The sequence below is a fragment of the Myotis yumanensis genome, unplaced genomic scaffold (assembly GCF_028538775.1).
Source record: "Myotis yumanensis isolate MYYU_CA2020_CCGP unplaced genomic scaffold, mMyoYum1.0.hap1 SCAF_2, whole genome shotgun sequence".
NCBI lineage: Eukaryota > Metazoa > Chordata > Mammalia > Chiroptera > Vespertilionidae > Myotis > Myotis yumanensis.
Window position 1 is genome coordinate 56,940,827 of NW_027223753.1, and position 21,867 is coordinate 56,962,693.

The 21,867-nt window shown below is 39.2% G+C and overlaps 1 protein-coding gene across 9 annotated transcripts in view; it reads right to left on the minus strand.

Moving 5' to 3' along the window:
* Positions 1–21,867, minus strand: part of ZZZ3 (zinc finger ZZ-type containing 3) — a 128,385-nt gene that overhangs the window by 12,968 nt on the left and 93,550 nt on the right. For 7 of the 9 annotated variants that reach the window (XM_070405405.1, XM_070405407.1, XM_070405412.1 and 4 more), the window contains 7 exons: positions 14,520–14,658; positions 10,857–11,004; positions 10,655–10,770; positions 10,148–10,219; positions 9,077–9,178; positions 4,642–4,737; positions 459–611 (listed from right to left, as the gene is read on the minus strand). In XM_070405405.1, the coding sequence (XP_070261506.1) occupies positions 459–611; positions 4,642–4,737; positions 9,077–9,178; positions 10,148–10,219; positions 10,655–10,770; positions 10,857–11,004; positions 14,520–14,658 (826 nt within the window). The remainder of the gene's footprint in view (positions 1–458; positions 612–4,641; positions 4,738–9,076; positions 9,179–10,147; positions 10,220–10,654; positions 10,771–10,856; positions 11,005–14,519; positions 14,659–21,867) is intronic. The other 2 variants (XM_070405409.1, XM_070405411.1) reach the window with 2 other exon arrangements.

The following is a 21,867-nucleotide window of genomic DNA, read 5'->3' on the forward strand; positions in this document are numbered from 1 at the left end:
GAAAAAAGAAGGGGAGAGGGGAGAACCTATTGCAATTTATGATTGGGGAAATGTGAACTGAATGTATATTTGATCATATAAAGAATTACCTTTACAAACATAATGAAACTGTGTAATGTCTAGGACTTTCTCTGAAATAATTTGTGACAAAGTTGGGATAGGTAGGAAATATAGATAAAAACAAGACTGCCATAGATTGATAATTGTTAAAGTTAGATGATGGGTGAATATGGATTTATTATCCTCTTCTATTTCAATTACTTAAAAAAATTAAACACAGTAATAAAAGACCCATAAATTTGACTTGTTAATTAAAAAAAGTCATTCATCACACTCCTATGCAGCTGCTTTACCTCCAAAGAGTAGGAATAATGAGAAAATCCTGGTGTGCTTATTTGGGCCCTAATGTGTACAATGCATAGACAAATATACATCTGTAGTAAAAACAGTTAACTTACTGATGCCTCCTCGATAGCAGTGCTCATGTGGCTATGAAAACAAGATCGGTCATCATCTTCATCCATATACACTGGTGGTTCGTGGGAAGTCATAAAAGTGGAAGGTTTAAAGAGATGCTTATTAAGAGGGTGCTGTCGTCTGCTTGTTGAAGACTAAATGAGAAAACAAATTTTTAATTGGAACAGTGGAAAATCATTAAAATAATCAAGACAATAAAAATATAAATGTTACTTCCTACAAGTCTATTAGAAGGATTTTACTTCTACTATTTTTTTTACTGTTGTTGTTAATCCTCACCTGAGGATGTTTTTCCACTGATTTTTAGAGAGAGTGGAAGGGAGAGGGAGAAACAGACAGAAAGAAACATCGATTGGTTGCCTCCCGCTGGTGCCTGGTCCAGGGCCAGGGATACAGCCTGCAACTGAGGTATGTGCCCTTGACTGGAATTGAACCTGGGACCCATCAGTCTGAGGGCCAATGCTCTATCCACTGAGCCAAACCAGCTAGGGCTCACTTCTATCATTCATCACACTCCTATGCAGCTGCTTTACCTACATTAACTGGATTTTTAAAGCACAATTAACCTTTAAAAAACAAAAAAAAGAGAGATGGAGGGGGAGTACCCAAACAACAGGACCACATGCTCATTATCTAGCTTATATTTGTATCACCAGTATTCATCACACTCTTAACACTCAAATGCTGAACTGAACTCCTCTTACAATCCTCCTAGAAGATCAGGGAAGATGAAGTAGCCTTAGCCAGATATAAAACTATCAAGTAGCCAAAACCGATTTGGCTCAGTGGATAGAGCATCGGCCTGCGGACTGAAAGGTCCCAGGTTCGATTCCGGTCAAGGGCATGTAGCTGGGTCGCGGGCACATCCGCAGTGGGAGGTGTGCAGGAGGCAGCTGATCAATGTTTCTCTCTCATTGATGTTTCTAACTCTCTATCTCTCTCCCTTCCTCTCTGTAAAAAATCAATAAAATATATTTTAAAAAAAAAACAAAAACTATCAAGTAAAAGGAAAATTTCCACAACATGGTGAATGTCTGAAAATGGAACCTAACACTGACTGACTGCTTACTCTATGCCAACCTCATTTAATCCTTACCTCAGTCCTATAAAGCCGTTATTACCACCTCTAATTTAAGATCAAGAAATGGAGGCACAAAGAGGTTAAGCTGCTGTGCAAGGTGTTGCAGGAGATAGTGGTAGAACCATTATCACAAACTAGGCCTGTGGGAGGCCAGAGCCCTCACTCTAAGCCACTACACAGAATGCCTCTTCACTGGTCACAAAGAATAATAGCCTCAGCTACACAGAGAACCATTATTTTATTTTTGAAAATTCAAAGTCTAATCATGGCAAGGAATCATTGTGTCTATGGCTGGGCTAGATCTCTACAGTAAAAATGTCTGATAACTTAAAATTCTTTGCACTCAGAGGAAGGAACACATTTAGGTTTCTCTAGTACTTCTTTTGTTATCACCATCTAGTCTTAGATGTGGGAAAAAAAGGTACAGAACACATCTAAGATTAACTTAGAAACTAGCCATAAAAATTAGAGCTGTTAATTTGAACGTTGGTTATCAAGGTTCCAACGCTCCAAAGTTATAGGGTAAATTCTACATATCTAATATAGGTAATGCTAATATTTAGGGGAAAACAAAACCCAGAATATTTTAAACAACTGATAAATTAAAATAAGCTTCCAAAACTTGGTAAAAAGAATAAAAACAAAACGTATAGCTTCAATAAAAAAAGAGCAACAGCATTAATATGCTCTTAGCTTCTCTTTATATGAAGAATGGCAGTAGTGGAGGAGAAGTACCAGGATGATTTACTAAGGAAATGAAATTAGGCCATTAGGTGCTTTATTTTTTGTAATTAAAGCAAAACAACAACCCTGGCTACAATCTGATGCAATGTGCTATGTAGGAAAGGGACAGTAGCTTTTTCACTGTGGAGACAACTAGAGAACAACAGTGGAAATGACTTGAGATCAGAATCAGAGGATCAGTGGTTCCCAGATTTAATAGTAATGTGAGTAGACAACCTACCCAACATATTGTAAGGCCTACTTGTCTCATCTATAAAAAGATTGTACAACAGTACCTGGCCCGAAGCATTCAATCATTCATGAGAATAACAGCTAGCTACTAACATCATTACCAGTAAAGTGAAGGTGATATTACTTACACTTCTAGAATAACAGTGAGGATCAAATAAAATATCTTAAACATTTCTATTCTTGGATTTAAGTAGCATATCTAAAAACTGGAAACTGCCGAAACCGGTTTGGCTCAGTGGATAGAGCGTCGGCCTGCGGACTGAAGGGTCCCAGGTTCGATTCCGGTCAAGGGCATGTACCTTGGTTGCAGGCACATCCCCAGTGGGAGATGTGCAGGAGGCACCTGATTGATGTTTCTCTCTCATCGATGTTTCTAACTCTCTATCTCTCTCCCTTTCTCTCTGTTATATATCAATAAAATATATTTTAAAAAAATAAAATAAAATAAAATAAATAAAATAAAATAAAGTAAAAACTGGAAACTGATAGTGTTTATTAAAGTGTCAAAATCTTAAAAACTTTAACATCACAAAGGCCTGACACATTCAATCTACACTAATAAAAGAGAAACATGGTAATTAGCGTACGACCGCTACCCTTTTCATTGGCTAATCAGTGAGTATATGCAAATTAACCATCAGCCAAGATGGCGGCCGGCAGCCAGGCAGCTGGAAGCAAACATGAGGCTTGCTTGCTGCAGTGAAGGAGGACTCCAACGTTCCCCGCCTGCCTTGCCGGCCTCTGAGCCAGCAGTTTGAAACTTTGTAACAAATATAGAAGCTAAACAAACGGCCGGGATCTCAGAGCTGGAGTTATACATTGTTTCGATTATAGAACGCTCAGCAGCGGAAGCCTGAGAGCTAGAGCCAGAGCTAAAGCTGGCCCAGAATAAAATTTTAAAAAGAGAAAAAAAAAGGAGCGGTTGGGAGCTTCAGTCAACAACCACCAGCCTGAAAGCAGCCCTCAGCCCCTCACTCCGACTGGCCAGGCACCCCAGTGGGGACCCCCACCCTGATCCAGGACACCCTTCAGGGCAAACCAGCCGGCCCCCAGGCCTCTATCCTATATAGTAAAAGGGTAATATGCCTCCCAGCACTGGGATCAGCGGAGCCGCGAGGCCTCCTGGCACCGGATCAGCGGGACAGGGGGCAGCGCCCAAACCCCCTGATCGCCCTGCGGCTCTGTGTGTGACAGGGGATGGGGCCACAACCTCCCTATCCGCCCTGCTCTGTTCATGACAGGGGAAGGTGCCCCAACCCCCTGATCAGCCCTGCTCTGTGCCTGATAGGGGGGAGCTCCCCAATCCCCTGATCCGCCCTGCTCTGTGTGTGACAGGGTACGGAGCCCCAACCCCACTGATGGGCCCTGCTCTGTGAGTGACAGGGGGCAGCGCCCCAACCCCCTGATTGGCCTGCTCTGTGAGTGACAGGGGGCAGCGCCCCAACCCCCTGATCAGCCCTGCTCTGTGCGTGACAGAGGGTGGCGCCGCAACCTCCCCATCGACCCTGCCTTGAGTGTGACAGGGGGCGGTGCCCCAACCCCCCAATCGGCCCTACCCTGAGCGTGACTGAGGGTGGCATCGCAACCTCCCAATCCGCCCTGCTCTGTGCATGACGGGGTGGCGCCCCAACTCCCCAATCGGCCCTGCTCTGAGCCTGACCAGGGGCTGCACCTAGGGATTGGGCCTGCCCTCTGCCACCCGGGAGCAGGCCTAAGCCAGCAGGTCGTTATCTCCCGAGGGGTTCCAGACTACGAGAGAGCACAGGCCGGGCTGGGGGACCCGCCACCCCCCACGAGTGCACAAATTTTTATGCACCGGGCCTCTAGTATAAAATAAAATATTTCGAGCAGCACTCATTCACATTAGTTAACCTACTCCAAAGAAAATAATGAACAAACATCATTAAAGTTCTCTCAATTAAACTGAGTAGCAATCATGAAATCCTGCCCTGTGTTTATGCTCAATATAACAAAATGCTTAGAGTAAGTGAAATTTTAAAAATAAAACAAGTTCATTCTAATAAATGTATACACCTTTACATAGCAATTCTGACTTTGATGAGTTTAATCTCTGATCTAAGATTTATTTTCACATATTTTCTTCTTACCTTTTTGGAGTATATATATAAGTTTGGTGTTCTGCCTGGGACTGGAATGCCAGCTTTAGTTAGTTTTATGAAATACTTCTGCACTCGGCTGGCAACCTAAGAAAACATGACAATCCATTAAACATAATGCCAATACATGCTATACCTGAATAGTTTTTGAGTTTTTGGTCCAATTTCAAATGTATTCATCTAAGTGTATATGCTTTCCATAAAAATTGAAGTCTCTCAAAAGCATGTTCAAGAGGTCCTGAAGGACTGTCAAATTGGGATTCACTAACAAATGTTCAACAGTTATTCATTCTATTGTACACCAACATTTATTCCTTTTCTACTGGATCATTCCCATCAGCAGACAAGCATGTAATACCTGAATAGCTTTTAAAAATTAAAATGTATACGTGTATCTAAATGAATGCTAACAATTTTAAATTTATCATAAATCTAGAAATAATTTTAAACTGCCACCAAAGGGACTTAACATCCTAAAAATGTTTGATTCCAAAGCTAAATACATACTTTCAACTTGTGACTACTCATGCTTATAATATAAAAATACATCTAATATCAATGAGAATGTGAAGGAGAAAACTGCTGGTATTTTAGAGACAAGCAGGAAATACTAACTAAGGCCATGTCACAAATCTATTACCACAGTCTAATCAAAAAGTATATAGTTGGGTTACCAAAGAGATCAAAGAAGAAATTAAAAACATCCTGGAAACAAATGACAATGAAAACACAACAATCCAAAATCTATGGGACACAGTGAAAACAGTCCTGAGAGGGAAGTGCATAGCATTATAGGCCTACCTCCAAAAACAAGAAACACTGGTAATAAATTATCTAACTCTTCAACTTAAAATACGAAATTAGAAAGAGAGCAACAAGAAAAGCCCAGAGTGAGCAGAAGGAAGGAAGGAGATAATAAAGATCAGAGCAGAAATAAATGACAGAAACCAAGAAAAAAATACAAAAAGATCAATAAAACCAAGAGCTGGTTCTCTGAAAGAATAACCAAGATTGATGAACCTCTAGCCAGGCTCACCAAGAAGCAAAGACAGAGGACCCAAATAAACAAAATCAGAAATGAAAGAGGCAAAATAACAACAGACCCCACAGAAATACAAAGGATTGTCAAAAAATAAATAAAAATACTATGAACAACTCTATTCCAACAAACTGGACAACCTAGAAGAAGTGGACATATTCCTAGAAAATATAACATTCCAAAACTCAATCAGGAAGAATAAAAAAACCTGAATAGGTTGATAACTAAAACTTCCAGCAAACAAAAGTCCTAGGCCAGATGTCTTCACAGGGGAGTTTTACCAAACATTCAAAGAACTAAAACCTATCCTACTCAGACTATTCCAAAAAATTCAAGAGGAAGGCACACTTCTAAGCTCTTTCTATGAAGCCAGCATTACCCTAATCCCAAAACCAGATAAAGACACTACAAAGAAAGAATTACAGGCCAACTCCCTGATGAACATAGATGCTAAAATCCTCAACAAAATTCTAGGAAATCAGATCCAGCATTACAGAAAGATCATACACCATGACAAAATGGGATTTATTCCGGGGAAGCAAGGATGGAACAATATCCGCAAATCAATAAACCTGATACACCACATAAAAATATTGAGAGATAAAAATCATAATCATATCAATTGATGCAGAAAAAGCATTTTACAATATCCAACACCCTTTCTTGATAGAAACCCTCAGCGAAGAGATAGAGGATAACACCTCAACATAATAATAACCTTACATGACAAACCTATAGCCAACATCATACTCAATGTGTAAAAACTAAAACCATTTCACCTAAGTACAGGAACAAGACAGGGATACCAACTCTTACCACTCCTGTTCAACATAGTACTGAAGTGCTAGCCATAGCAACTAGACAAGAAGAAAAAAATAAAAGGCGTCCAAATTGGAAAAGAAGTATAACTGTCATTATTCGCAGATGACATGATATTGTACATAGAAAACCCTAAAGACTCCACCAATAAACTACTAGACTTAATAAATGAATCCAGCAATTTAGCAGGATACAAAATTAACACCCACAAATCTAACACTTTTATATACACCAATAATGAATTACAGAAAGAGAAATTAAAAAAACAATCCCATCTACCATTGCAACAAAAATATTAAGATACCTAGGAATAAACTTAACTAAGGAGGTAAAAGACCTGTACTCAGAAAACTACAGGACATTGAAAAAAGAGATAGAGGAAGACATAAACAAATGGAAGCCTATGCCGTGTTCATGGACTGGTAGAATCAACATCATTAAAATGTCCATATTATACAAAGCAATCTATAGATTCAATGCAATCCCCATTAAAATACCAATGGCATATTTCACAGACCTAGAACAAACTCTCCAAAAATTCATATGGAATGAAAAAGACCCCGAATAGCTACAGCATTCCTGAGAAAGAACAAAGTAGGAGGGATCTCAATACCAGACATCAAGCTGTATTACAAAGCCACTGTTCTCCAAATTGCCTGTACTGGCACAAGAACAGACATATAGACCAATGGAACCAAATAGAGAACCCAGAAATCGACCCAAGCAATTATGCTCAATTAATATTTGACAGCGGAGGCAACAGCATACAATGGAATCAAGACAGTCTCTTCAATAAATGGTGCTGGGAAAATTGGACAGATACATGCAAAAATATGAAATTAGACCACCAGCTTACACCATACACAAAAATAAACTCAAAATGGATAAAGGACTTAAACATATGATGGGAAACCATAAAAATCTTAAGAGGAATCCATACGCAGCAAAATATCAGACATATATCATAGCAATATCTTTACCGATACAGCTCCTAGGAAAGTGATGGTGAACCTATGACACGTGTGTCAGAAGTAACATGCGAACTCATTTTTTTGGTTGATTTTTCTTTGTTAAATGGCATTTAAATATATAAAATAAATATCAAAAATATAAGTCTTTGTTTTACTATGGTTGCAAATATCAAAAAATTTCTATATGTGACACGGCACCAGAGTTAAGTTAGGGTTTTTCAAAATGCTGACACACCATGCTCAAAAGGTTCACCATCACTGTCCTAGGACAATGAAAACTAAGGAGAAAATAAATAAATGTGACTACATCAAAATAAAAAGCTTCTGCACAGCAAAAGAAACCATCAACAAAACAACAAGAAAGCCCACTGCATGGGAGAACATATTTGCCAATGTTATCTCCGATAACGGTTTAACCTCCAAAATTTACAGGGAACTCATACAACTTAACAAAAGGAAGATAAACAATCCAATCAAAAAATGGGCAAAGGACCTAAACAAACACTTTTCGAAAGAGGACATACAGAAGGCTGAGAGACATATGAAAACATGTTCAAAGTCACTAATCATCTGAGAGATGCAAATCAAAACAACGAGATACCACCTCACACCTGTCAGAATGGCTATCATCAACAAATCAACAAATGACAAGTGCTGGAGAGGATGCGGAGAAAAAGGAACTCTCATGCACTGCTGGTGGGAATGCAGACTGGTGCAGCCACGGTAGAAAACAGTATGGAGTTTCCTCAAAAAATTAAAAGTGGAACTCCCATTTGACCCAGTAATCCCACTTCTAGGAATATATCCCAAGAAATCAGAAACAACAATCAGAAAAGATATATGCACCCCTATGTTCATAGCAGCACAACTTACAATAGCTAAGATTTGGAAACAGCCTAAGTGCCCATCAGCAGATGAGTGGATTAAAAAACTGTGGTACATCTACACAATGGAATACCCACTGCTGTAAAAAAGATGGAAGTCTTACCATTCACAACAGCATGGATAGACATGGAGAGCATTATGCTAAGTGAAATAAGCCAGTCAGAGAAAGATAAGTATCACATGATCTCACTCATTTGTGGAATATAATGAACAACATAAACTGATAAACAAAAATAGATCCAGAGACAGAAAAGCATCGAACAGACTGTCAAACCTCAGAAGGAAGGCAGGGGAGGAGGGTAAGAGATTAACCAAAGGACTTGTATGCATGCATATACACAAAACCAATGAACACAGACACTAGGGGGTTGAGGGCATGTGCTGGGGCATCGGAGTGGTCGGGGAGAGGTCAAAGGGAAAAAAGAGACATATGTAATACTTTAATCAATAAAGAATTTTTTTTAAAGTATATCACTGGTGCATCATCAAGCATGCAACAAACACTAAGTCCATTACATTTTTATTTTTTAGTATTATCACAAGTTTTCTCTGAAAGCAACACAAAAATATACAATGCTAATTTTTAAATCCTACGTATCATTGTACTCTGTAGCTAAAATGATGCTGCAGTCTGCTGATGTCAGTGACACTATCCTTCATAAAATAAACTATCAAAAACATACCAACAATATGGGACTGTCTCCTCAATTACCTGTTTTGCTGTCCTATTGCCCAGCTCATCTGCTATCTTCTGCCAGCGTCGAGATTCCACTTCTTCAGGAGGGTATTTCAGGAGTAGCTGTTCAAGCTTTTTCTAAGCCAAATCCAAGATCACATTTAAGAAAGTTTAATACTGAACTTCTAAATAAATACAACCACATTTTCATTTCAAATTATAATATTCCCTCCTCAACTTTGGGGGTTAGGCACTAGAAATCATCATGATAAAAAAAGTTCCCATAAACAACTTAAAGAATTCACGGGGAAAACGAAATTAGAGAATAAACCTATAGAAGCCCTTATAAAGATTTTCTGTTCACTTCAGTAAAAAGATAGCATGCAAAAATTAATTAATTGATATTTTACACATCTTCGTGATTTCCATTGACCATCTTTTTTTGTAGACTACATTTAGGTTCACCCTTATACATTTGACATAAACATATAAATTCATTTGGATTTGGACAGAAAAAGAGACGTTCCTTCCTTTGTGTGGTCCTCCATTCAAAGATTTGATTTTAATATTCTGACCTATTCCTAAGTTCTCCCATAGTAATAAATAATAAAGATGCAGAATAATCTCAATGCTTGAAGTCAAGATTCTTAAGCTTTTAATAAACTGTGAAGTTAATCCTCTTATGAGACAGAAATGTGACTCCAACCTTACCCACAAACAGTCCTAGCTGCATGCCAAAATGAAACAGAACCCTCTCTGACTGGCTTCGTCAGCTCCCCTCCACAACAAAACAAGAGCTCAGAGGCACACTTGAGTTGGCCCCAAGTTTTTCTCTCCCAAAACTGCACTACAAAAGCTTTATTCCATCCATTTCACTACCTTTTTCACTCTTCCTCCCCAAACCCAGGTTCCTTCTTTAAAAATCATCCCCAAACAGAATTTCATGTTTTCTCAAAATCCAAAATTCTTGAAGATTGCAGAAAAGTACAGAAATAAGTTTAAATATGTTAAATTCACTGTGAAGAGAGATTATAAACAATAATAAACACTTTATTCATATCTAATTTTAACTCCTTTTAACCTACCCAATTTAGAAATATCTATTACCTGTTCTTCAACAGTCCACAACTGGTTAAAGGTTTCAGGTTTGGTGTCATCACACAGACGTCCTCTTATCATCTGCATATAAAACAAGGCCTTTGTCAAGCAGAAAATAACAAAGACCACCCTCTGATATAGCCAAATAACAAATTATGGAACTTTTTTATTAATTCCAAATGTTTTAGTAAATTTATTTTTTAAACATATATAATGTAATATTACACATATTACTCATTTAATCCTCACAACAACTCTAGAACATAGGCAATATTAATAATGTTCTATATAAATGGAAACTGCAGCTTGGAGACCTTAATAAATGACATCTGAAGTCCCACAGCTAGTAAGTGTTAGAGTTGGGTATGCAATCCAGGTTTCTCTTAACTTCAAGTTCATGTCTCTGCTATCTTCAGTGAAAAGACTGCTTGAATTTTTAGAATACAAATCAGCAAAATGTCAGAATATTTTGTCTACAATTCAAATTTTCCTACTCCAATACTGTGTAGTGCTTACTTGAGGACGACTGCTTGAGCCTTCTGGGCCATCACTCAAAGGCAACATAGAGTATGAAAGGGACTCTCCATCCTTCTTAGGATCTGAAGGACTTTTTGGTCTAGCAGGTAAACCTACTAAATAAAAGACCATGTATAGGATTATTAAAGCAAGAATTTGCCAGGTATTTCTCTACTCAAAATCTTATCATGTCATTTCTTACCTTTATCAAAAACTAGCTTAACTCTCCTAGTATGTCTTTTACGATTTTTAAATTCTCTTTCAAAGTTCCCAAGACTATTGGTATATTGGTCCCATACAATCTCGGGCAATTGAACAACTCTCTGTGGATATGGAAGCCCTATATCAGCCTGGAAAAAAATAAAATAAAACAGTCTAAATTTAATTCAAGAAATTATCAACTATAGCCAAACTTCAGATGACACCAAATCCAAATAATCATCAACTGGGCATTTCCAGTCACTGTTGAAATCCAATAGCCAATGAAGTTAAGATAATGCAGTCTAAACATTGAATGGTAAAGATGATAACAAGGAAAGGACGAATCAATTTAACAAAACATAAGCACTATTTTTAGAGCTCTAAAGCTGAACTCTATAGACATATTGTACATTATCACTAACAGACTTTAAACATAAACAGCAAAGCAAAAATAAGTTGTTTATTTTAAATGCAGTCCATGTTCACCACTTATCCATAAAACAATGAATTATTTTCACAATATATACTCTTACAACATGTAAGAAAATTATGGTATCTTGAGAATCAAAATTATACCTTTAATTTACTTGAAATTCAGTTACTTTACCAACCACCTTTCGAGAAGTCATTTGTTGTTATAATTACTATAATCAGGTGACTATGATCAATGTCTTTTAAGGGGTTTGGGACAAACATAGGTCGATGCATTTGTTGAACTCATAGAATGCTACAATTAGGAAATTTTAAATTTCATTGTATGAAAAATTCACCTTTAAAAAAGTCTAAGAATTCTAGTTAATAATATGCATTTGAAGTGTTTTGGTAAGTTACTATATGTCTACAACCTTGAAATGCATCAAAAGCATTCTATCTTATAATAATAAGATGGAATGATGGATGGAAGACTGATAGATATGTGATAAAGCAAAAGTAGTAAAATGATAATTGGATATGAGTGTGTTACTTATACAATACCTTCAACGTTTAAAACGATGAGGAAAACAATCAGGTCATAAATTATAAAACTGGAAGGGCAAAATCCACTTTGTGACACAGAATTCTTAATTTTTATTTTGCTTATGACATATTACATTGTCATAAATGTACCTATAAGTCTAAGATTCAACTTTTTGCAAAATTAGAGCATCTTTTAAAGTAATAATGGTAATATTAAAGAAAGCTAACAGCCATAAATGTTCCCTGCATTCTATATATTAATACATACTACAAATTTCCTAATTTCAATGAGGAATTTCTAGATGTCCACTAAAACAAACAGATCACATGTCAACAGCTTAATGCGGTAAACCTAAAGAGAATAGGCAAATTAAGTATACATGAGTAAACACAGAAAAACAAAAGTCAAACACCTAAAGTAAATCCAGTATAAACATTTCTCTCCAAGGAACATACATTTTCCATGATTATTATAGTATCTGGATTTACTATACACCTGTACATTAAAATTGGTCTATATCACACCTGTTTCTGAGATAAAATGAAAAGAAATTCAGTTCTAAACTAAACCTGAAAATGGAGAACCAGCAAATACTCAGCTGCATACAACTTTAATAAATGTGCCTAACTCTATGTTCTGTCCACCTGGAAACATGAATAAAATAAAATTAAGGTTAACAAATGTTTTATCAATATTTACAACACCATCTATTTTAGCTGGATCCATTTTAAGTAATCGTTGTAAGTACTATATCTTCTTGCAACAGCAAATCCTATATAATAAAAGCTTAATAATTGTGCTAAGAGTCCTACCATTCGTTCGACCGTTCAATCAGTTCCTATGACGTGCACTGACCACCAGAGGGCAGACACTCCAACCAGTAGGTTAGCTTGCTGCTGGGATCCGGCTGATTGGGACTGGGAGAGAAGGGCCAGATACACCCTGGAGCCCTCCCGCAATCTCTCCCCGGCCCTGATGGTGCACCAGTGGGGTCCTTCGGCCTGGCCTGCGCCCTCTCACAATCTGGGACCTCTCAGGGGAGGTTGGGGAGCTGATTTCGGCCCAATCCCCGCAGGCCAGGCCGAGGGACCCACTGGTGCACAGATTGTACCGGGTCTCTAGTTGTTTAAGTGCAGAATCAATAGACATCTAAGTGGACACGCTATAACAGGGAGAATGCAATAGGGTTCTAGAAAATTTAAAAGTTCTAACAAATCAATATATAGATTCCATATCCATTAAGATATTCAGTGTTCTTAAAGCACATAAAGAAATGTTTGTCAAGTAAATATTACAGCTGGAAAAATCAAAATAATAAATTAATACATCTAAATGAAACAAAGTCCTCAGGGCCATTCCCTTAATACTTGGTAGATCACTTTTGTGATTCAATAAAAACGGGGAACTAATAACTACACTAAAATTGTCATACTCGTTTGGCTCAGTGGATAGAGCATCGGCCGGCAGACTTAAGGGTTGAAGGTTCGATTCTGGCCAAGGGCACATGCCCAGGTTGCAGGCTTGATCCCCAGTAGGGGGCGTGCAGGAGGCAGCCAATCAATTATTCTCTTTCATCATTGATGTTTCTATCTTTCTCCCCCTCTCCTTTCCTCTCTGAAATCAATAAAGAAATATATTTAAACCAAGAGTAGTTCAAAACTTTGGAAAACATAAAAAAATATTGTCATACTATACCTACACAAGCTAGGTTTTTGTTTAAGGTGAAGAAGCAGATTCTTTTTGATAGTTTTTCAGTTTTAATCTTGTCACACAATGCTAATTAATATTATTGAACAATTACTGATCCCTAATTTAAGACACATACTATGTCATAAACGCACATCTAGATTATCTCCACATTTTTATATTATAGCCCTGGTCAGTGCTGCTCAGTAGTTAAGAGTGTTTATCCACACACCAAAGCATCATGGGTTCGATTTCCGGTCAAAGGCAGTACCTGGGTTGCAGGTTCACTCCCCAGGACCTGCTCAGGGGCAACCAATCGATGTGTCTCTCTCACTTCAATGTTTCTCCCCACCCACTTCCACCCTCTCTAAAATTCAACAGAAAAACTATCCTCCGATAAGGATTAAAATAATAATAATAAAATAAAAATTAAAAGGTTATTATAAAAATTTGAATCACTTTCATATGGTTAACTGTTAAATACGAAAGTTCAGTTTTAAGGAAAACAGAAAATTATAAAAAATTCTATACTAAAATAAAGGACACTTCAAAATTAAGTAAAATTTATACCTCTACTTCACTGACTTGGCAATCATAATATTAAAGACATTTAAAAGAGAGTTTTTGTTTTTATCACCATTGTTTTCTATCTCACTATCTTGAGTTACAAAAGTAAACTGAAACTAAAGGCATTAATAAATCCTGAAGGTTTTTTAGTGTTTTGGTTTTTTTGGTGTTGTTGTTTTTTTAGCTAATCCTGAAATCAGGAAAGCAGAAGAAGGAAAACACTCTAAATGGGGAAAGTAACAGGAAAAGATTATAAAACTGGCTAGGGTACAGGACAACAAGTTCCTATATGAACATTATAATAAAGTTCCTAGCTATTTTCAGAAAGGCAATGCCCTGCCTTCTAGTATAGTTAATTACAGAAAGAGAAATAATTAAACATTTTTAAAGTATATACCGTATAAAAAACACAAGCTTTTACCAAATAAATCTTAAAAAGTGCTCAATATATACCTTCTTCTGGAGTTTCTCCACAAATCCAATGGGATTTTTTAGTGCTTCTTTCTGGTGTCTGCTTAAACTTTCAAGATCCTGGACTGCTTGAGAACGCTGAGCCTCGAGTACAGCAATCGTCTGCAATAGTCTCTGATAACTATAGAGACAAAGAAAAATACCTCACTAAAACTTTCTAATAACAACAATAAACAAAAACTGAGTTCAAGCCATAATCTACTATTAAGTCACAGTCTTTTTAAAGTTACCTGAAAGAGTTTAGTAAAACATATTACTGGGAATAAATGAGGTCTTCCTGAGTTACGAAGTACCTAGTCAGAAAATATCAGAGAAAGCAAAGCCTTATTCCTCCCTTAAAAAACGTATTTGATTGATTTTGAGAGAGAGAGCGAGGGAGAGAGGAAAGGAGGAGAGACAGACATCCATTTGCTGTTCCACATATCCATGCATTCACTGGTTGATTCTTGTACGTGCCCTGACCGGGGATTGAACCTGTAACTTTGGCCTTTGGTGTATGAGAACATGCTCTAACAGAGCTACCGGCTGGGGTCTCCCCCATGTTTTAATTCTTGAAGCTGAACAAGTACAGACAATAAGAAAGTATCTTGACTTTCCAACAATCAAAGTCATCAAGAAACTGCTAAACTAAAAAAAATTAAAACCATAAAATTTCAGCATTAGGAAGGATCACCAAATTTAGCCCCTCTGTTGTACTCTGTTGGAATAAGGAATCTGAGGTACACTTTCTTGCTCAAAATTACAGAAAACTATCACATAATTCAACATGATCTTGTGTGTCATGCTTCTCATTTGCTCTACTACACTGTTCTACAGGAAGTTAACTTTAATCTCGATTTTTAAGTACTGAATATTTTTAAAGAAAGTAGGCCATTAAGATTTTTTTTTACTTCCCTGCCTACAAAAGTCCATTTAGCACAGCTAACAAATGTACCCACACAAATCTACTTACTACCTGTCATTATCCTGAAATCTCACTATGGTACATGTATACTAATTAATTTCCTCCCTCCCCCTCTCTCTCCCTCTAGTTCAAATTGTCTTGCTTTTCTGATTAAGGTCTAATTTCACATATAAATACACATATGTAAACATTTTGACCCAAAAACCTGAATACTCAAATACATTTTGCAAAAAGAATCAAGAACGGGGGGGTAGAGGAGGCCGGGGGAAGGTCAATTGGGGGGAAGGGTGAAGGAGACATATGTACTACTATCTGTAATACTTTAAACAATAAAATAAAATTTAAGAAAATAAACATCAACTCTGTAGAGCTTGCAGAGGTTTTGATTAAAAAAAAAAAAAAAAAAGAATCAAGAACAAGTCACTCTAAGTTTGCTTCAAAATAAGTGGTTAAGACCTAGCTGGTTTGGCTCAGTGGATAGAGCGACGGCCTTCAGACTGACCGTCCCGGGTTCGATTAGGGTCAAGGGCACATGCGCGAGTTGCAGGCTCAAGGCAGTAGGGGGCATGCAGGAGGCAGCCGATCAATTATTCTCTATCATTGATGTTTCTATCTCTCTCTCTCTCTCCCTTCCTCTCTGAAATCAATAAAAATATATTTAAAAAATAATAAGTGGTTAAGTCCTTAAAGCATTAATGACGCACAATTTTTTAAATTAAATCTTTATTGTTCAGATTATTACAGTTGTTCCTCTTTTTTCCCCCATAGCTCCTCTTCACCCAGTTCCCGCCCCACCCTCTGCCCTTACCCCCCTCAATGTCCTCATCCATAGGTGTACGATTTTTGTCCAGTCTCTTCCTGCACCCCCCACAACCCTTTCCCCCCGAGAATTGTCAGTCCACTCCCTTTCTATGCCCCTGATTCTATTATATTCACCAGTTTATTCTGTTCATCAGATTTATTCACTTGATTTTTAGATTCACTTGTTGATTGATATGTACTTGTTGTTCATAATTTTTATCTTTACCTTTTTCTTCTTCTTCCTCTTCTTAAAGAATACCTTTCAGCATTTCATATAATACTGGTTTGGTGGTGATGAACTCCTTTAGCTTTTTCTTATCTGTGAAGCTCTTTATCTGACCTTCAATTTTGAATGATAGCTTTGCTGGGTAAAGTAATCTTGGTTGTAGGTTCTTGCTATTCATCACTTTGAATATTTCTTGCCACTCCCTTCTGGCCTGCATAGTTTCTGTTGAGAAATCAGCTGACAATTGTATGGGTACTCCCTTGTAGGTAACTGACTTTTTTTCCTCTTGCTGCTTTTAAGATTCTATCTTTGTCTTTTGCTCTTGGCATTTTAATTATGATGTGTCTTGGTGTGGTCCTCTTTGGATTCCTTTTGTTTGGGGTTCTCTGCACTTCCTGGACTTTAAGTCTATTTCTTTCACCAGGTAAGGCAAGTTTTCTGTCACTATTTCTTCAAATAGGTTTTCAATATCTTGCTCTCTCTCTTCTTCTGGGACCCCTATAATTTGGATATTGGTTCCCTTAAAGTTGTCCCAGAGGCTGCTTACACTATCTTCATATTTTTGGATTTTTTCTTTTTTCTTTTCCGATTGGGTGTTTTCTACTTCTTCGTATTTTAAATCTTGACTTGATTCTTGCAATCCTCTGGTCTGCTGTTGGATCTCTGCATAATATCCTTTATTTCAGTCAGCGTATGCTTAATTTCTCTTTGGTCCTTTTTCATATCCTTGAGGGTCTCACTAGATTTATTGAGGGTCTCACTAAATTATCGGCAGTTTCTAGAAAATTCTTGAAAGACCTTATAGCCATGGTATTGTACTCTATATCCATTAGTTTGCTTTCCTCCATTTCTGTCATTTGTGACCTGTTTCTTTGTCTCTGCATTTTTTATGCTTCCCTGTGTTGATACAGTGGCTTTCTGTGCTAGGTGTCCTATAGGGTCCAGTAGCTCAGCCTCCCCAATTACCTGAGGTGGACACTCTTGGTGCACCCCTTTGTGGGCTGTGTGCACAGTCTTGTAGTAGTTAAGCCTTGATTGTAGTTGGTATCACTGGGAGGAATTGACCTCCTCCAGGCCAATTGGCTGTGAGAATCAGCTGTGCCTATGGTGGGAGAACTTCTGTGGTGGAGACACCCTTATGGGGCAAGACTTGCTTCAGTGGGGCTTTGGTGCTCACTAAGTCTGCCCCCTGAGTGTGTCCCTTATGGATCTGAGGAGTTGTAATCTGGATGGTCCCACTCTGACTACTGGTTACACTGGCACTTGGATCTCTAAAGAGGTGCTAATTTAGCCTCTGCCTGAGGCTACCCAGCAGGAGCTATGGAGAGATCTGCATATTCTTCTTCTTTGTTTGGAGTTTGGAGGTGCACACAAGAGGCCCAGATGTGAAGCAATGCAAACTGCTGTGGGGCCTTGGGCCTTTTTTTGGATGTTCTGGGTCTCTCTGACCCAGCTGCAGTTTGTTAGGTAATTTTAGATTGCAAAGGGCCAGGCCATTCATATGCAAAAGCCTCTGCACACAGCTTGGGTGGGGCGGGGTCTCAGGGAATCAAAGGGTGGAGCAAGCAGCTAAGGTTGATCCTCAGCCCTGCCCTAAGCGGCCCCGGGTCTCAGTGTCCCTCAGTAATCGCTGCAAGCGCCTCTGAGAGAAAGCCACCCTCGAGTTCCGACCAATGCCACACAGTCCAGTTTCTCCTCGTATGAGTCTGGGTCCCCAGAGACTAGCCCGGAACTGGAGTTCAGAGCAGGAGCGTGTGTCTCCCTCCCGATTGAAAAAGACAGCCGCATCCTCAGTTGCCAGCCCTTTCCGCGTGCACCTCCATACCTCTGCACTTTACTTCCGCACCTCCTCTAAGTCTCAGTGTGCTTTTCTCTCTCCTTCTAGTTGTAGAATTTCCACTCAGCCAGCCTTCCTGTGGTTCTGGATGATGTCCGTTTTGTCCTTTAGTTGTATTTTTGAAGTGGTTGTGCAAGGCAGCAATTTCAGGTATTTACCTATGCCGCCATCTTGGTTTCTCAATGATGCACAATTTTTTATGGCCTCAACTAAATTTCATTCTGTTTCCCACTACTATAAACTTCATAATGGCAAACACATCTTAAAAGTCCACTAATTGTTAATCCAGTGTGCAGCACACTCCCCAGCATATAGATTTGCAATAAATGTTTTTTTAAACATTTCATGCACGAGGGGGTGGGGGTCCCTCAGCCTGGACTGAACCCTCTCCAATCAGGGACCCCTTGGGGGATGTCCACAGGGATCAGGCCTAAACCGACAATCAGACATCCCTCTCACAATCCGGGACCACTGGCTCCTAACCGCTCGCCTGCCTGCCTGCCTGCTCACCCCTAACCGCCTCTGCCTGCCAGCCTGATCACCCCCTACCTGCTACCCTGCTGGACTGATTGCCCCCAACTACCCTCCCCTGCCAGCCTGATCGCCCCTAACTGCCCTCCCCTGCCGGCCTGATCACCCTTAACCACCTCTGCCTCAGCCCCTGCCACTGTGGCTTTGTCTTGAAGGACGTCTGGAAGATGTCCAGTATAATTAGCATATCACCCTTTTATTAGTATAGATCTGTGGTCGGCAAATTGTGGCTCATGAGCCACATGCGGCTCTTTGGCCCCTTGAGTGTGGCTCTTCCACAAAATACCACAAAATACCACATGCAGGCGTGAACGTACAGTGTGATTAAAACTTTGTGGCCCATGCGCAGAAGTCGGTATTTTGTGGAAGAGCCACACTCAAGGGGCCAAAGAGCCGCATGTGGCTAGCGAGCCGCAATTTGCCGAGCCACAGTTTGCCGACCACTGGTATATATATATACGAGAGGCCCAGTGCACAAAATTCATGCACTCACATGGGGGTCCCTCAGCCTGGATTGCTAGAGGGCACACGCCAGGCTGAGGGACCCCACTGGTGTAGGATTGGGGCCGGGGAGAGACGCAGGAGGTTGGACAGCCGGGGAAGGATCACAAGAGGGCTTCAGGGCATGTCTGGCCCAGCTCGCTTAGTCCTGATTGGCCAGACCCCAGCAGCAAGCTAACCTTCCAGTCAGAGGATCTGCCCCCTGATGGTCAGTGCACATCACAGCAAGCAGTTGAGTGGCCTTAGCATATCATTAGCATATTACGCTTTGATTTGTTGAATGGCCGAGCAGACACTTAGCATATTAGGTTTTTATTATATAAGCTTTTTAAATTGATTTCAGAGAGGAAGAGAGAGGGAGAGAGACAGAGAAACCTCAATGATGAGAGGGAATCATTGATCGGCTGCCTCCTGCATGCCCCCTACTGGGAATTGAATCCCCAACCTGGGCATATGCCTGGACTGGGAATGGAACTGTGACCTCCTGGTTCACGGGTCCATGCTCAGCCACTGAGCCGTACCAGGCAATATTTTTTGAATGAACAAATGAGTGAACAGACATTCAATGCAGGCAAAAATATACTGAATCTTTTAAGTTCTGAAGTCAGAAAACTAGCAAAAATTTCAAGGATTAAAAAAAAAAGAGGATGCAATTCACAAACATAGCACAATTGCAGTATTATATCAGAACTCTTTCTCAGCTCCCTGCCTAAAATATATCTTATTCTTGTTCTGAAGTCCCCTGTTAACTAATCCTTGGTGAAGTATTGAACAATTAAGGTTATAAATTGCTAGCACTGAAGGATAAGACTCCTCTCAAGCTAGAGATATTTCATTTAAAAGTTGGAAGTGAGTTGGCTGTACCAAGTCACTCCTAGGTAAGTTACAGAGGTTATCTAAACTCACTTTTCACTAAGTCTCTGTTTGCTTTGAGATGTGTGGAGCATACAAATCTGCCTGTGCTGGCTGTTTTGTTTCTACCAAGCAGGCTCACCCAGGCTCAATCTTAGGGTGACGATAGTGAGCTGAGTACGAGAACCGATCCTCTCCATCATATTCTTAACTGCCATATTTCACCTCTAGAATTCCCACCCTACTAGCTGAATAACCATAGACTTGTCATAGCATCTCTATAATATGACTCCTGTTTTACATAGGAGTTACACATTTCTGTATCATCAATATAAAAATGACTGTGACCGTGGGGGGGGGGGGGGGGACGGCAGGGGGGTAGGGGCTAGGTAGAGGGGATAAAGGGGGTGGGGATGGGAGACATCTGTAATACTCTCTACAATAAAAACATAAAATGATTGTAAGTGTATAAAATTTCAGCAACGGCTGAAAGCACAGTAACCATCAGTAAGGAATAAGAATAGAGTTACGGAAAAAATAAGTGGAGGCTTGAAAAAAGTGCTAGTCAGTTATTGACACTGGGAAGAAAGGCCTCTATCTGAATCAAATAAATTTTAACAATTTTAATTGTATGTAAATTATTGTAAAATAATTTTGACTTTAAAGAAATAATTCCAACCAAGATGAAAAAGAAAGTGTAACTTTTCAACTCTTATTTTGCTTCTCTTTAATCAAGATAAAATGATTATCAGGTTGAAAGGCCTAAGATAGACACTGGTAAAGACGTGAAGTCCAGAATAAGTAAGAAGACTAATAAAACAGTGAATTCAAGTCTTCTGGCCGAACTAATTTAATTACTTCCTAGAGGAATCAAGAGATTTTATCAGTAACATTACAGTGGGGCCTTAACTTACGAGTTTAATTCGTTCCGAGACCGAGCTCGTTAAGGAGCTCGTTAACTCAAATTACTCTATCAACTCAATGCAAAAAATCGGCCAAGAGACAGCTGGTATCTCAAAAAACTCATTAGTCAGGACACTCGTAAGTCAAGGCCCCACTGTACCATATACATCGCTATATAGAAATGGAAGGAATCATTAAAAACTGGGGTGACATCTAAAAAAAGTGATACAGCCCTAACCGGTTTGGCTCAATGGATAGAGTGTCAGCCTGTGGACTGAAGGGTCCCAGGTTCAATTCCGATCAAGGGCATGTACCTTGGTTGCGAGCACATCCCCAGTAGGGGGTGTGCAGAAGGCAGCTGATCAATGTTTCTCTCTTATAGATGTTTCTAACTCTCGATCCCTCTCCCTTCCTCTCTGTAAAAAATCAATAAAATATATATATATTTTTTTAAAAAGTGATACATACATCGCCAAAACCGGTTTGGCTCAGTGGATAGAGCGTCGGCCTGCGGACTGAAAGGTCCCGGGTTCGATTCCGGTCAAGGGCATGTACCTGGGTTGTGGGCACATCCCCCGTAGGAGATGTGCAGGAGGCAGCTGATCGATGTTTCTCTCTCATCAATGTTTCTAACTCTCTACCTCTCTCCTTTCCTCTCTGTAAAAAATCAATAAAATATAAAAAAAATAAAAAAATAAAAAGTGATACATACAAATGTATTTTTAATCCCACCCACTCACCCACTTTACCTCCTAAGCAAACTACTGGAAGCTGA